Raw genomic sequence first — 15,638 nt, forward strand, 5'->3', positions numbered from 1 at the left:
TAGATGTGCATTGCCTGCCCTAGAAGTCAGTGTGTGGGCTGGGTTTTTTCCTGAAAATTTGAAGACCAGCAGCTGCAAAGTAGCCACAGCTTTCTTATTATGTTCTTGGTACTGGTGTTCTTACTATGTCACATCTGTTCCTCACATGATACCAAGCAACAAAACCGTTTACAAGTCCCAGTACGTACAATAATAGCTTAATGGCTCGGTTCTGGTAGCAGCCCACAGAGGAGTGACAGATATTTGAAAGAAATCTCCTCTTTATATTAGCACAAGTAAACACATTAGTTTAATCTAATTTGATCTAATTTAGATTCACACCACAGATAAAGGCATAAGTCTGAATTACTCTGGGGACTATTTGATTTTGATTTGGGTTTTTTTACCTTGCCCTGCCTCCTTTCCCCTTCCTTATTTTTAGGAAATGCACAAATGTACCCTCAAACAAAATAAGTAAAAGACAGAATAGAGAAAGCTTCTCCCTGTCATCTCTGCATCTGATGTACAAAATCAATACTGGAAAAAGGTGAGGTTTGCATTAAGAAGTGTTTCATACAAAAGGTCACCTGTAATGGGCAATGGATAAAATTTTGGATAAGAAGAGTTCTTACCATTTTTCACAAGTTCAGTTTGAAACAGGAATTCTTGTGAATTGTTTTTAAGCAAGAATACTGCCAGCATGATTGTGGTTCCCAGCATGGACTTTTAATTCTCATGTAATAAGTCTCCTAGATTCAAACAAGACTTCCTATTTCCATGTTCCAGACAACATGAAACAATCAGTTTATGAAGAGATTTAGATTAAAAGCCGTGGACAATTGTACTTGATTTCCTATGAGTCTAGATTAAAAAAAATAAAATTACTTTAACTTCGGTTTTAAACTTAATTGCAGGTTATAATAATTTAATAACCTCAATTTAAATATATTTAATTACTTAAATATAAATTTCTCTTCTACTGTACAAGTGGAGTGCAACTAGACAAAAAACAACAAATGCAGCTTAATGGATTGCTGTATCATTAAACATCCCATCAATATGCTGAAATCCCTACGAATAACCTATTGCTCAAAAATTTAAGCTTTCCTGACTTCATAAATAAATCCCAATGCACTTTAGGCTTTTGTTATATTGTACCTTTTCTCCTTCAAATAACACAGCTTCCAAATATGTTTTCTTTCCTATTTTTATTAAGAATAGCATATCAGATATAAAAGCCAAGCGTGAACCCCAAATTGATTGCTTTTCAAATACATAAATAAATCCAGATGTACATGAACGAAGGCAATAATTGTTCTGAGGATTATCCAAGCTGCCTTTAAGATGACACTAAAACCAGCATTTCTCACATTCAAATCGGATATTTATTCTTACAGAGAACTGGCCTATAGTAACCCAATCTTCACATTTTTTGGCCTGCTTCCCAGAGCTTTTCACTACTATGGAGACTTTTCATATAAGAATCACTTCTAAAAAAGCAGTTCAGTTCCCTAAAGACAGGGTTTCCAGTTTGGAGGCCCAGCACACCTCTTATTGCCACTCTGATAGCAGTTCCATGATTACATGAATCAGTCAAGCTGCCCAAAGAAAACTCATCTTGTGGCTTCTAAGGGAGAAATTAAAACAGCAAATCTGAAACTCGTCCAGTTCAGAAGATACCTTCATTTGACTTCATCACCGAGATTTTAGCAGGACTTCTCTACAACATACAACACACCGCATGTTGCTACAGTTAACAAGTTCACTGGGACATGAATCATCAAGGCACTTTCACTCTGCTCTGCTGAATTTCAAGCTTATATTCCTAGTGATTAGAAGAATTCTTGTTATGAAAGACATGATGCAAATTCCCTCGTAAAAAAAGGTATGCTTGGTGCTTGGATGCTCTCCTACTTACACTTACACAAATTTTGATTTGCTATTATCACCAAATACAAAGGTAGAAATCATAAACACCAGATGGAAACCAATAGAGATCATTAATTTAATCACATGGGCTTTATTTATTTTTATAGCCAGAAACAAAGGTTGCAAATAGTGAGGGGAAGTAACAGCAGAAATAATCTTCACTCTGGGAGAAAGCAACAGGGAGAAGTTGTCAAAATGCCTGATAGTCAAGATTTTCTTAACTTGATCAATTTCTGCTTCTCTATTCTTCTCACCAGGAAATGCAAAATCAGAGTGGAAACCTCTGAAACAAAAAATACTTGCTTACAGTTGACTGTTCAGGCATTTAGTCAGGGAATCCTGGCAGCTTCTCTCCACCATTTTACAATGTTGGAAATTTAAAAGTTTTGAGAAAGTTTCCCTGTATTCACAGGTAGCCAGTCTGACTTTTTACTTCCCTTCTTAAGAAGTCCTATCTATCTCCTACTCTCCCCTCCCAGTGCTGCTACAGTAAAGCACATTGGAGCCAGACTTGGTGGCTCAAGGTGTCATCAACATGTGTGTTTCCTCAGTGGAAGCACACATACCAACCACTTGTAGGAGTACTTCTAGGACCCCTGACACATTGATGTCCAATACATATTCACTTACTGTGTATTGGTATACAAAGCTGAATATATTAAATGCCCTTTTATTTCTTTTTTAGCCACAAACAGGAACTGTCAGGTTTCAAAAGAACAGCAGGGAGAGAAGCTGCAGGTCAGGCCTTTCCTCTAGGTTTCACAGGCAAATGAGTCTAGTCTCCTTCAGCTCTTCTGAGAAGCTTAACAGTCTTGCTCTTCTGCATCTGGTGACCAAAATTTCTGAGCTTGATCTAGTCTATTTTAGGATGGTCCCAATATAGGAGGGGAGGGGGAAGATTCAGCAGATCATTATCAATCTCTGAGATTCTTCGGAGAAGAACTTGACTTAGTTCTCCTGCTGAGATACCCAAGGAACCCCAGAAATTAACTGACAAGATATGAATGAAATGCTGAATGTTCAAGTCACACATCTCCAACACTGAAAATAGGTGAAGTTTCAAGGGTATCCCTTAGTGCTTAAGCTTCTTTCTCTTCTAAGATCATATTACACAGAGGCTGAAGGTGATTTTCAGTGAAAACACCAAAAATCTTCATCTTTATGATTTGTGCAATATTTACAGGAAATGAACGTACAAGGCTAAAAAATGAAACATGTTGCAAACATAAAAATCTCTCCAGTCTTGGGCAACAGGACAAATGTTTCGTTATCATGCAAATGCAAACTGGAACCACCAGTAGGAGACAGGAAAAAAAAAAAGAGATGGAAAAGGCTGAGAGCAAATGAACACACATGTCTCTCACTGCTTTGTTGAGTGGTAAGACCAGAGTTGGTGGGAGGAAGAATTGATGAACTGTCACAGTATGACAAATAAGACCTCTGTTGGATGTATTGATTCTAAACAGAGAATGACTCATGGATCTACTTAATTCTTGCTTCATTTACAGACAGTAAAGTACTTGAACAAATCACAGATGCTGCCAAAGGAGTCAAAGAAGAAAAAAATTCTTTTCCATGATTTTTTTGGGGTCAAATTTATTAATAACTGCTAGTTTTGCATGACAGCTCATACAGTAGAGCTAATATTTTGTATAAAGTATCACTATCTCAATAACTGTGCAGATGATCTTTCAGCCATGTTGCACCGTTAAGACAGATGTGAAGACTCATAAGGATTACACATGGGAACCTGAGCACATCAGTATTTGTCAGCTACATCTGTATGCAGAGGTGGTAATTTCTTTGTGTGTTTCATGCCATCAAAAATTTTTAGTAAGTGGGACTCAGGAGAGAAAGTTTTATTCACTATTTTTCTCAAACACTACAAGCTGCAATATTTTTTATCTCCTTATTTCATCATAGAGGATTTATAAGCAATTGAGCAGGGATTTTGAAGAAAAAAAATTATGCTTCAATATTGATTTGAGTTATTAATCAAGAGAATGATGGGCCATAGATGCCCTGGTTTTTTTCTTTTTTTTTAACTTTGCCTTCATTTGAAGAGTTAGGGTTTTTTTGCCTTGGTATTGTCTTTATATTTAGAAAATAAGCCTTGAAAATGTGAATAAAGTCGATGGTTCTGAGCTGAATTTACAAAGTGTAATTCATCGAGGTTCTTTATTTCTGTGGCCAAAGCTGGGCTTTTTTCAAAAATTTGACATGACCATTCACCATTTTCCTGTAGACTACTATCCTACATCCTGGTTTTCTCCCCTATCTTGATGAAATTTTTTTTTCACTCCCAGCTTTTCTTTCAAGACTACAATCTCTCTCTATCTTTTCTATACTGCTAAAGTAGGCAGGAGTCCAGGAATAACTACTCCAGAACCACTAGAATAACTACAACTATAATATTAGTTTTAAACTTCAATCTTCTTGATAAATATTATTTTAAAAATATTTAACATATGGAAAACCAAAATGCATTAATATGTTCACACACAATTTTGTGCTACTTGTGATCACAGAATTCACTCAGTCCAAGAACCCTTCTCCAATTCAGAGAGCAGTTTCACTCAACAAGTCTGCTGCTCTTCCCCTGGAAGAGACAAGAAATAGATGCAAAACATGTCATGTCCCCTGTACCTGCCACAGATCATGCCCAATAACACCAGTCACAACCTGGCTTTTCGTGGCAGCCTGTGAGAGGTGCAGGAGGGCAGGTGTGGTGCCTTTCCTGGCAGGAGCTGACTGCTGCTTCAGGCCAGAGTTGTGGTAGGGGTGGCATGCCAGCTGCTGCCACCAGACTGGGATGGGAAGGGAGTGGAACAGCAAGGATCTGGCTTCTTCAGCTGTTGTACAGGCCTACTGCAATTTACATGGGAATTACATGAACTTATGTAGTCCATTTATAGAAGGGCTGATTAAGTTTAGGAGCAACCACTTTGAACTACCCACCAAGAGCAAAAACTATTCCTTTGTGCATTGTCAGTCTTAAGGAACTCAATCTGGAACCATTTTACCAATCTTTTAGATGTCTGAGTTTAATACAGAGATTAGAGAGGGTAAAGTTAGGGCAGAGTTGACCCCAACTGCCAAATTGTTTGAAGAAAGGAACTGTGTGTTAGCTTTGATCCAACACACATTTGAAATGTATATTCAGTTACATCTAACACCAGATGCGCACAGCTAAAAAAGGAGCTGGCTGCATACTTAATTTACAATATTCCAAATTCAATATAAATTAAAAATAGCAAAGTACTCTTTAAACTGTTCTTGCTGACCATGCTCTCTCACACCTCCCACCCTGGTCCTTCACAGTCTAGGGGTAGCTGAGCAGAGCTCATTGTAGTCTCTTCACTCCCCTCCCGCAACCAAAGCGAGATATTTAGAGCCCAGACATCTTGCTTGCACTGGGATTCCCTCTCACTTCCAAAGAACACTTCTGCAGAAAATCATGATAAACAGGAAAAAATCCATTTAAGAATTATGTAACAGTTTATTTAGTAAGAGAAATGGAAAATTAGTGTGTGGAAATTCCCTCTCTTGACCTTTACAAGGTGAAAGGTGAGGGCACTATGGAGAGTTACAGCAGCAGAGGACAGGGAGTACCAAATGTCACTGTGCTGGGTAAGGATTTATGTAATTAGATACATCTGGAGGAAAGGTGCCAATGCCTAAAAACACAGCCTGAATCAACTGTGCTTAGTTAAACTGCAAGGATATCTCTATAAACTAGATGTTTGCAGTACAAACAGTGACTGACTCATTCAGGCAAATACACATCAGGTACAGTCTTAAACAGGAGCAGAAGACAAGACTGAATGATTTTGGACTTTATGGGAGGTTTGGGGTTTTTTTCTACGGTCTGGATTACGTAGCAAAAATAATTTCCAATCTATAATATCTTTTAATTAGAAGTCAACTTTAATGTCTAATTTAAAATGCTGCAGTAAGGCTGCAAAGGATTGCCTTCAAATCAGATGGTCTCACCACTCCCTAGTCCTCAAAAAATCTTTGTTCCCACCCTCAGGCTGCCTCCTTTTTTTTTTCAGTAATTGATGCACTCACATGGTGATTTCTACCAGGAAACAGACCTAGTATAAAACCAACCTGGAAAAAAGGGGGATTGTAATTACAAACCAATCAGAGAAACTGCCACAGGATGTTCCTGTAAATCTGCTAAATCAATAATATTCAGGATGATCTGCTAAGTAAGTGCTGGATGTGAGGACTGAAGTTTCCTGGGGCTACTGGAAGTCACATACCTAGTTTTCTAGAATGTCAGAACACTTTGGCAATTAAACGTGTAAAAATCATTCCTTCAATTTCTGCTTTTTTTCTGTCTCCTCTCATCCCCCAAGGTATTTGTGCCTTGTTCACACAATCCAGCCCTTTTCCGAGATGCCTAAGGAACGCCTAAATGGAATTAAAAATGTTAGGATGTTTGGAAAAGAGAGGAATATTTTATCAATGTTTTCTTATTTCAATCATATGACTAAGTTAGCTCGAGCTGGTCTTCAGCAAAACAGCTGCAGTTCTGAAAGCTAAATCACCAAGCTGAACAGTACTTTTTGTTAAATTTAAATAAAGACCAGAATGCATTTAAATTACCATGGTTTTGTCACATAAATCTTAGGCTTGCTCCTGTGTTTAATAATGCCCTTTATTTTGCCATGCTCTCTAAATCACATAAGGGATGTGTTCCAAAGAAACTAAAACCTTCCAATCACTAATGCTTACAGTGTGTTAGAAACAGAGCAACAATCTGATTTTCTCTTTACCATCTATATACAATAGATATAATCTGATTTTCTCTTTACCATTTATATATAACAAAAAAGTTGATGAAACAATATACTGACTGAGTCTAACAGCTGCAAGAATGAATCCTTGAAAAGCATACCTGGAGACTCAGAATAATTTCGTTTTTTGACAAGTAAAACACAGGCTGGGCAGCTTTAACAGAGGTCCTTGGAAACATGGCTCCTGTATTACCTCTCCAGATGAATTGAAGAGGTCACAGCATGAACCTCTTCTTCAAAATGGGCCTGTCATGCTGTCCTAGCCAGCCAGCCTGACCTCAGCAGCCTTCACTCTTGGCTTTTTCCATACTTTCTGCTCTGCCTCCCACTTCTCTTGCATTATTTCTCCTCTCCATCTTCTCAGTTCTGCACTATGTTTCCCTATGTACATTGAAGAACTTACTAAGGCAGGCTGTAAATGCCCCAAATCTGCCACTCCACATTTTCCATTCAGCTGTCGCTGGTGTGAGGGTAGGAGCCTCCACAAGAGGATGTTTTGTGGCAGAGTCAGCCCTCAAAGGACAGACTACAGCATTCAGGGAGGTCAGCATTCACAGATGGGGGACTACTTGGCAGCAACACCAGCAACCAGAAAAGCAACAGATTCCTGTGGCCTTCCCTTCCCTCATCTGAAAGAAAAGTTTGGAGACAGAAGAAAGGATTGCTCTGCTTAGTGGGTTTTTTTCTGGTTTTAGCAGTCTTGAAAAAAACCAGTAAGAAAACAAGAATACATACTTCTTGTCAGAAGTATCCAAAATAAGAACTAAGACACAGTCCTTTCCTGACATGTTACAACACAGGAGTTGAGAGTCATGAAGAAATAAAACACATCTACTAGCATCCAGCATGATTTCACATTTAAACAATGTTTCCAGTTGGAAAAAACTATAAACTCAATAGTTAATACTGGAAGTGTATAAAGATGGTGTCTCAGTTAATTTGGAGGGTCAATAAAAAGGGAAAAAGTCTTTAGTAGTCCATGTGTCTAGAAGATTATTTCTTTCAGGCAGTGAAGGAGCTATTTTGTTGCAATACACACTTCCCATGCCAAAATAGGTACTATTCAGCTAGTCAGTATCTACAGGTCTGTGGCAGAAATAATGGGCATGTCCATTCTATCTCATGTAATGACTCCACACTCTCAATAACAGGATCCAGAAAACAGGAGCAGCAAGATTGGCTGGTGGAAGCTCCAATGATTAACACTTTTTGTGCACGGCAAAATGCAATAATAATTATCAGCAACATAATTCATAGGACAAGTAGATTTTTAGCTAGGAGAACCTTCTTCTGGAGATAAGCTGTGGTGAGCCCAAGGGACTGTTCTGTTGTTTAGGAAGGAAAGGCAGGTCTTCCTAAAAATCCTCCTAATCTGTAAACAGCTGGGATACAGGAAAGATCTGACCTGTACCTATTTAGGAACAACCTAAATGGAAAGTTAATGCCTTCGTACAGTCCTTCTGGATCTCTTCGGCATCATGGATCCTGAAGTCCTTCCAATACAGGAGAAGCTAAGGAGAAACTCAAAGGCAATTTATGCTGCTCAGCACGCTAATATGTCCTAGTAAGATGTCTGATCAGAAATCAGGAGTAATTATCCGCCAAAACCAGGCTGGCTCTTTGCTCCACTGCCTCCAGCTTTACAGACCACTGAGAATCCTGTTCAGAGTTCCCACAGTGGGAAAGGCATTTCTTTTCCTCATCTTTGGCAGCATAGATCTGTCTTTCCAGATCTTAAAACATTGCGGCATTACATTCTGTCTGGAATTCTTCTCAGATAATCAACACTTCCTGATTCCACCCAAACAACTTGTAAACTTTTTTTTTTTCCATGGTAAAGAAAGTACCCCCTTTGTGAGACAGTATCTCATGAAACTTCACAGGCACTCTCAAACAAACCTCTTTCAGTAAGTTTATCTAGGCTCTCTAGCTCACTTTTATCTACAGAGAAGCATATATTACTTCCTAAGAACAGTTTTAAAGTAGTTCTTAGAAGAAAAATATATTTCTTGCAATTACTACCAGTGTATTTCTTCCTTTATTATCAAGTTCATTTACAACTTAATTTTAATTTCAAGAGCGTGAAAATTTAAATTCTGGTTTTTGAATACATGTGAGCAGCTACGTTTTTACTCCTAATGTAAAGCAAACATTTGATTAACAAATAAACCCAAATAATCTTAAGCCAATTCATAGTGAAATGCTACAGGGGAGTACCAAGAATTCTCAAAGATACTGACAAAAAAGCAGGATTTTTCTTCTACAAATCATCAAGTGGAAAGCACTGAAGCCACTTTGATGATACATCCTTGTACTAACAAGGCTGAAATTCTCAAGACAAAGGGAAGTGAAATAAAGTTTAAATGTGTACAGGATGTGGTTTGAACAAAGGGGTTATTTTAAGAACAACTCTTACCAGCATAACTATATTAGACTAAATTTTCTATATGGCAGTTTTACTCTGTTCCCACAAATCTCTATTACTATGAAAACTTACACACTGACACAGTGTATGTCCTAATAATGTTATTATCAATACCCTTGCTGCAATTATAACCATTGCATACATGAGGAAATTTGGGTACAACATTTTACAGATAATACAGTCAAATATGTGAGAAGAACTATCTTCTCACTAATCATTTTTAATGTGTGAAACTTAGATGATTCATTGTAACATGTGCTACAAAAATGTTTGATCAGTTTCTCTAGAGAATAACTAATAATGAGGCACTCATTGTTTTACAATCAGCATACACAAAATTCTTAATGCATATTTAACAGTACTTACATTTTCACAATGCATCCTTCTGGGTTTTATGTGGGAAACATTGAGTCCATCAATAACAATATCAAACGGAAGTCGATTTTCCACAAATGTTTGAAAGGCCTCAAATTCCTGAAATAAATAAATAAATACTCACAGGGGAATATTATGTTGAGTTTAACAGAAAGAAATTTCATTCACTTTTTATTAAAAAAAGAAACAAAGCCCAAGTCTCTCACTTTTACATCACTGGCTACACTTCGCATCATTACTTGCGTATTTCCTATAACAACCACACCGAAAAAACCCACAACCAAAATATCTTTAAAGCCATGTTACAGTAGATACTTCCAATAAAACTTTAAATTACATTACAACCAAAATTCAAAACTTTAGTAATCCAGATTTTCAATATTATAATCTGAAGTGTACACTTTTATAAAGATACACGCTATAGTCACTGTCATGCAATAGCTGCAAAACAAAGCAACCGTATAAACTGGTAGACAGTGACACTACTACTAGGTCTTAACATTTCCAAATGTAAGGTAAGCATCATACTCAGGTTCTCTGGAAGAATTCTGAAATCTCTGAATGCCGGTCAATATTTAAATAAACATTCATTTAGAAAGACAGGAGTCGATTTGTGAGTAACACATGGCTTTAAGACTAACAAAAGAATGAACTTTCTTATTAGGTCAGAAATGTAATACAGTGACTGAGCAAAACAGCAGCATCCATCCAACAGAATGTTTTCCCAACAGAAGGAAAAACACAACTGCTTTAGGTTTGAGAGCCCACAGTAGAAGAACAGACTACAAAGCTATAATAAATAGGAATAAAAGAATTTCTCCCTTAATTTTTGAGGAAAGATTGAGTGGTTTTTTGCAGACACTTGCATAAGATTTCTACTTCTTCCTTCTGACTGTTTTTAATAGGCACAAGAACTCTGCACCATCCTGGTACGCAGTGACTTAGTTTCATAAATTACCTTTCTAGTAACAAGTAAGACTTATTTATCACTGACAGAGCTTTCACAGACCAAGGCTATAAATTAACTTTCATAGGAACTCAAAACAATTCATATTTCATGCCTTCTACTCAGGATTCAAGAAGTACTCTTCTAATCTTGCCTTCTCCCACATAGCCATATGGCAACGTATGTCTAAATAAAAAACATCCCCTCAGCACACAAACAAAAACATATACAGCATACACACTCTTCCTCAGAGAAAGAAATGAAAGAATTTATTTGTCCAGAAAATACACTGCTGTCAGGCACTAACAAATGATCACCAACTTCAAATTTAGTTGGAACGCATATGACAAATTATACTAGGAAAAGGGTAATTTGTATTAAGAGTACAAGCCAACCAAGTGAGATAAGGATGCCTCACTCGGATGTTAAAGTTTCAGGAGTAATTTCCAGATGAAAAGAGGCATGCTAATCAAAAGCACAACAATGAGAACAGAGACAACACAGAGCTCAGTCTAGCACCATAAGAATCAATTGCCTTTTATGTGATCTTTCATTTCTCCATGGCTTAAATAAATGTCATTATTGAGAAAGTATAAAAAGCTGGGCAAGGAAATTATCATCTCAAACAAAAATAAATTGTTGGCACTTGTGAAGTGTTTTCCCTGCTCCCTGCCTCAATCTCAATGTATTTTCTATGGATGAATAAATATTCTCATTGCCATCTGACAGGGACACCAAGATACAGAAAGAAGTCACTAGCAAAGGGCTGGAGGGGAAGAAACAAGTGCAAAACCAAACAACATGGATTCCTTCTGGGCCTATGCCATCCAGGGGACTTCCCATGGTTCAATATCAGGTGAGTCATCACTACAATACTGGATGGTTGTCTGAAATGTGGAAAGATGAAAAGAAGCAAAACACATGCAGACCAAATGAAGGTAAAATAGAAGAGCTCTGAGACGAAGTGAAAGTGGAAAAGACAAAAGAAAGTGGAAGCAGATGAAAAATGTGGTATATACTCCAATAGAGCGTTATTTTCCCAATGCCAACAAATGGTAATATTATTTGAAGTAAAATAGTTACAGTCAAGTAGACATTTTTGTGAAGCATACTGTACAAGTAATCTTGTCTTTGTGGGCTCAGTTCCATACAAAATAAGCTCTTTGTGGAGAATTTTAAAGTGGTATTTTATTTAAAGTAACAAGTTATAGAGTAGTTTCTGAAAGGGTGGGTTTTCCCTGATGGGCAGAGCAGACTGCTTTGTTGAGGGAACACTACAGCAGGAGTTGGGGAAGCAGCAGAGGAGTTTGGTGGGTCTGCGCTCTCCTACGCCCACTCTTTGCTTGGCTCCCTCCCCTCTCCCAGCAGGTCAGATGGAGTAGGGCTGCCAGAAGGGTCCCACTGAGCGGCATCACGACAGGCTCAGTGCTCCTCAGAAAGCCAGTTCTTGGCTCTCTGGGATTTGCTTCTGGAGCTGGGGAGATGCTGCAGCTTTTCCACTGTCAATGGTTTGGCCACTTCTCCTCCTGTCCATGTGTCCTAGACCATTCTCAACACATGCCTGACAGACAGTATGCCCCTACCAGCCTCCCAGGTCAATTATTTTCCATCTCTACAAGTAAACTGTGCAAAACAGGGAAGAAGGCTGCTGGTACAGAAGACTTATCCACACAGGGAGATGAGGAGTTAATAGCAGAGAAAGCACAGAAGACAAATGGCCAAGTTCAATTAACGTCACCAAATACACAAGACTCCAGTGAAAAGCCTCAGACTAACTAAAAATCCCAAGGGTTGGTTCATTTTCTCCTCACAATCCATAATTCCCAGCAACACACAATAGTACTTCTTTTCTTTTCTAGAAAAAAAAATACATAAAGAATGACAGAAAAGATTCAGGTCTCCTCCCCTGAGAGACAGTTTTCGAGTTCCATATTTCTCATCCTCTCTGGACACAGGGAAGGAAAAGGGCAAAGCCTGGGAATAAGCAGCAGGCTACCTCATCTGGACATAGTACAAAGGGTTATTCTAACACCCATAGACTTACACTGTAGGAGTGTATTGAGTCTGGCTGAGATGGAGTCAATTTTCCCCATAGCAGATGTCACAGTGCTGTGCCCTGCACTGGTAGCTGGAAAGGGGTTAGTAACACACCAGTGTTTTGGCTACTAATGAGCAGTGCTTGCAGAGCATCAGGGCTGTCTCTCCAACATTCTCTCTCACTAGTAGGCTGGGAGTGGGCAAAATCTAGGGAGAGGACATAGCCAAGACAGCTGACTCAACCTGACCTAAGGGATATTCCATCCACACAACAGCTGCTCAGAATAAAAGCTTAGAGGAAAAAAAGGGGGGGGGGAGCATTTGTTATTACTACCTTTATTTTATGGAGCAACTGCTATGAATAGTGAGGCCCTATGTAACAGGAAGTGGCTGAACATCACACCTTAATGGGAAGTACAGAATAAATCTTTTGGTTTTCTTTGCTTCTGCATGTGGGCTTTGCTTTTGCTTTAATAAACTGTCTTTATCCTGATGCTTGAGGTTTTTTCCATCTCATTTTCTCCCTCTACTGCCCTGTCAAGGAGAGGAGTGATAGAACAGCTTGGTGGGCACTTGGTGTCCAACCAAGATCAACTCACCATGAAGAGAGAAAATAGACAATTCAAAGGATGTTGATCTTTCAAAGACTGGGAATTGTCTGGATTTTATGCAGATCTTACTTCAGCCACAATAATAAAGAGATGTTTCATTCAGAGTTCTCTAATGATATCTCCTTCAATAGCTAACTGTTCAAAGAAACTGAACACTTTCTTTCTAAGAAGTAAATGAAGTAAAGCACAGCCGCAGTTAGGGTACAGCTGATCAAGAGAAGCCAGACATGATGACCATCAAGGCAGTACAAAGTTGGTTTAGGCAAAAAGAAGCAAGTTATTTGCACAGGTTTCCCCTTCCAGGGTGCTTGGGCACTGGAATAGGTTCCCCAGGGAAGTGGTCACAGCTCCAAGCCTGGCAGAGGTTGAGAAGTGTTTGGGTAATACTCTTAGGTACATGATGTGACTCTTGGGGATGGCCATGTGCAGGGCCATGAGTTGGACTTGATGATCCTTGTGAGTCCCTTCCAACTGAGCATATTCTGTGATTCCAAATGGAGAATGCAAGGTGTGATCTACACACAGCCCTGCATATGCCACTGGAGAATTTACAAGGTAACATCCTGCTCAACAAGACAAAGGGTACTTCTAATGAATCCCTTCAATAAGCCAACAAGTAGCAAAACACATTTCTCTCTCTCTCTCCAGGTAAGAGCACCAAGACAAACACAACAAACCTTACACTGATTTCTAACTTGTTCTGATCGGGGTCATCTCACAAAATTTCCAAAGAAAAGTCCATTTTCCCAGCCTCGGAAACATGACTCAAACTGAAAGGACAAAACTTCAAAAACACATTTCACATTGCTTATTGACATGACCCTCTTATCTCTCAGGAGCTGCAGAAAAGTAGTGCAATACAGCAAGGTTGTTACCTCACTGCAAGACTTCCCCCAGTAGCCTGTGCATTGCAAGAACACTCCTTCCCACAGCAACAACACACACAGCACAGCACAGGCCCACAGGTGGCTCCGGGGATATCCTGTTCCACACCATGCACAAAAGAAAAGGGAATTTTAAAAAACTCACCTGATTTCATTTATCGCCTTACTGAGAAAAATAGGGGAATGCCCACTATGCAACCTTTAAAAATGATTCACTTCACCTTCTACTAAAAACACTCTTTTCTTTACAAATGGACACCACACTGATTAAATTAATTTGAAAGTAAAAGCCAGTCATAACAAACCCATGATGGAATTTATATTGACGTAAAGAATTTAGGAGTTTTAAAATAATTTTTTGTTTAATCACTAGTGGGTAGATGCATTCACATCTTGGCAAAAGCACAAAGAGTCACATTTTTTTGGCATTCCGAATCAGTTGAATGACTCATGTACTATTTCACTATTATTTTATACTGGTATGTACTGGTGCTATCACAGAAAAAGGTGTTTCTATCTTCTCCCTTCCCTCAGCCATTCATTCCTACCCTTTTTCCTTCACCTACCTATGCACACACATTGTTAGCACAAGGAGAAAGACTCAAGTGGATGAACTGAGCCCACATAACAGTTTTTAGCCTGCACCAGTCCCCCTGTTCAGGTCACAACAAGATGATTGTCCTGGCATATAAAAATGCAGCCAGTACATGGAATGACATTCTTAGCAGGTGAGACTACTGGGATTACCTTTTCCCATAGACCCTTTTCCCTGCCTATGCTAAATGACAACATTTTATGAAATTTATCTCTCAGCCTGAAATATTGCAGCAAAGCAAAATAGGTTGGTTGTAAAAAATTGACCTATAGGAATTACTGTTTGAAAAAGAAAGAAAGAAAAAAGACTAGTCTTGCTATTTTAAACCATTAATTTAAAAATTTTTTTTAAGTAAGTGTGCCTTTGGACCTCAAAAGTCTGGCTTACACAGCCAATAATATTTGAAATAGCAGTAGCAATAAATATGAAAATAGGACTCTTTTGTAAGACAATACTATTTCAACTCCTGTAAATACATTTATAAATAGAAATATATGGTTTTCTTCCAATACCAGTGCACACATAGACCCCAAGCTTCAAAAGCACAACAAAAACGAACAATTCAAGGAATTAAATATTAGCATTTACAGATACTATGTTAAACATAACATATTTATCATGTCTTTCAAAACAAAGAAAACACAGCTAAACAAGCATGTCCTTAGGTAAAAGCAATGAGACTAATCCAAATGAGTATTATGAAATAATTCTAATGTCTATAACAGATCTCAGTGTATGATACATTTCAGAACACGGAAAGGTTACATCACTTGAATATTTTTCTCAAGTCTAAATAGGAAATATGTTGGCAACTAGAAATAAAAATCCTGGCACTGGTTAAATTCTTGAACAATCCAAAATATCTACTGATCCAAATGCCAACACCTAAAGTAATCTAATATACAAAGGAGATATATAAGCAAAGCCACAGAGGACTTCTAAATACAAGAAAGGCTATTATGTTCCTGCCAGTGCATGGAGTTTAAACAGAAGAATTAAAAGAAACTTACTAAAACCTATTAAAATCAAAAGGTGTTTGTCACTTCTTCTAA

At 38.2% G+C, this 15,638-nt stretch overlaps 1 protein-coding gene across 3 annotated transcripts in view; it reads right to left on the bottom strand.

The window, feature by feature from the left end:
* Positions 1–15,638, bottom strand: part of KIAA0391 (KIAA0391 ortholog) — a 47,077-nt gene that overhangs the window by 15,836 nt on the left and 15,603 nt on the right. For 2 of the 3 annotated variants that reach the window (XM_027638026.1, XM_027638027.1), the window contains exon 5: positions 9,505–9,612. In XM_027638026.1, coding sequence (XP_027493827.1) covers positions 9,505–9,612 — 108 coding nt within the window. Of the gene's footprint in view, positions 1–6,176; positions 6,328–9,504; positions 9,613–15,638 lie in introns of all 3 variants that reach the window. The other variant, XM_027638029.1, reaches the window with a different exon arrangement.

This window comes from Corapipo altera, unplaced genomic scaffold (genome assembly GCF_003945725.1).
Source record: "Corapipo altera isolate COAL_440 unplaced genomic scaffold, ASM394572v1 23, whole genome shotgun sequence".
In the NCBI taxonomy this organism is placed as follows: domain Eukaryota; kingdom Metazoa; phylum Chordata; class Aves; order Passeriformes; family Pipridae; genus Corapipo; species Corapipo altera.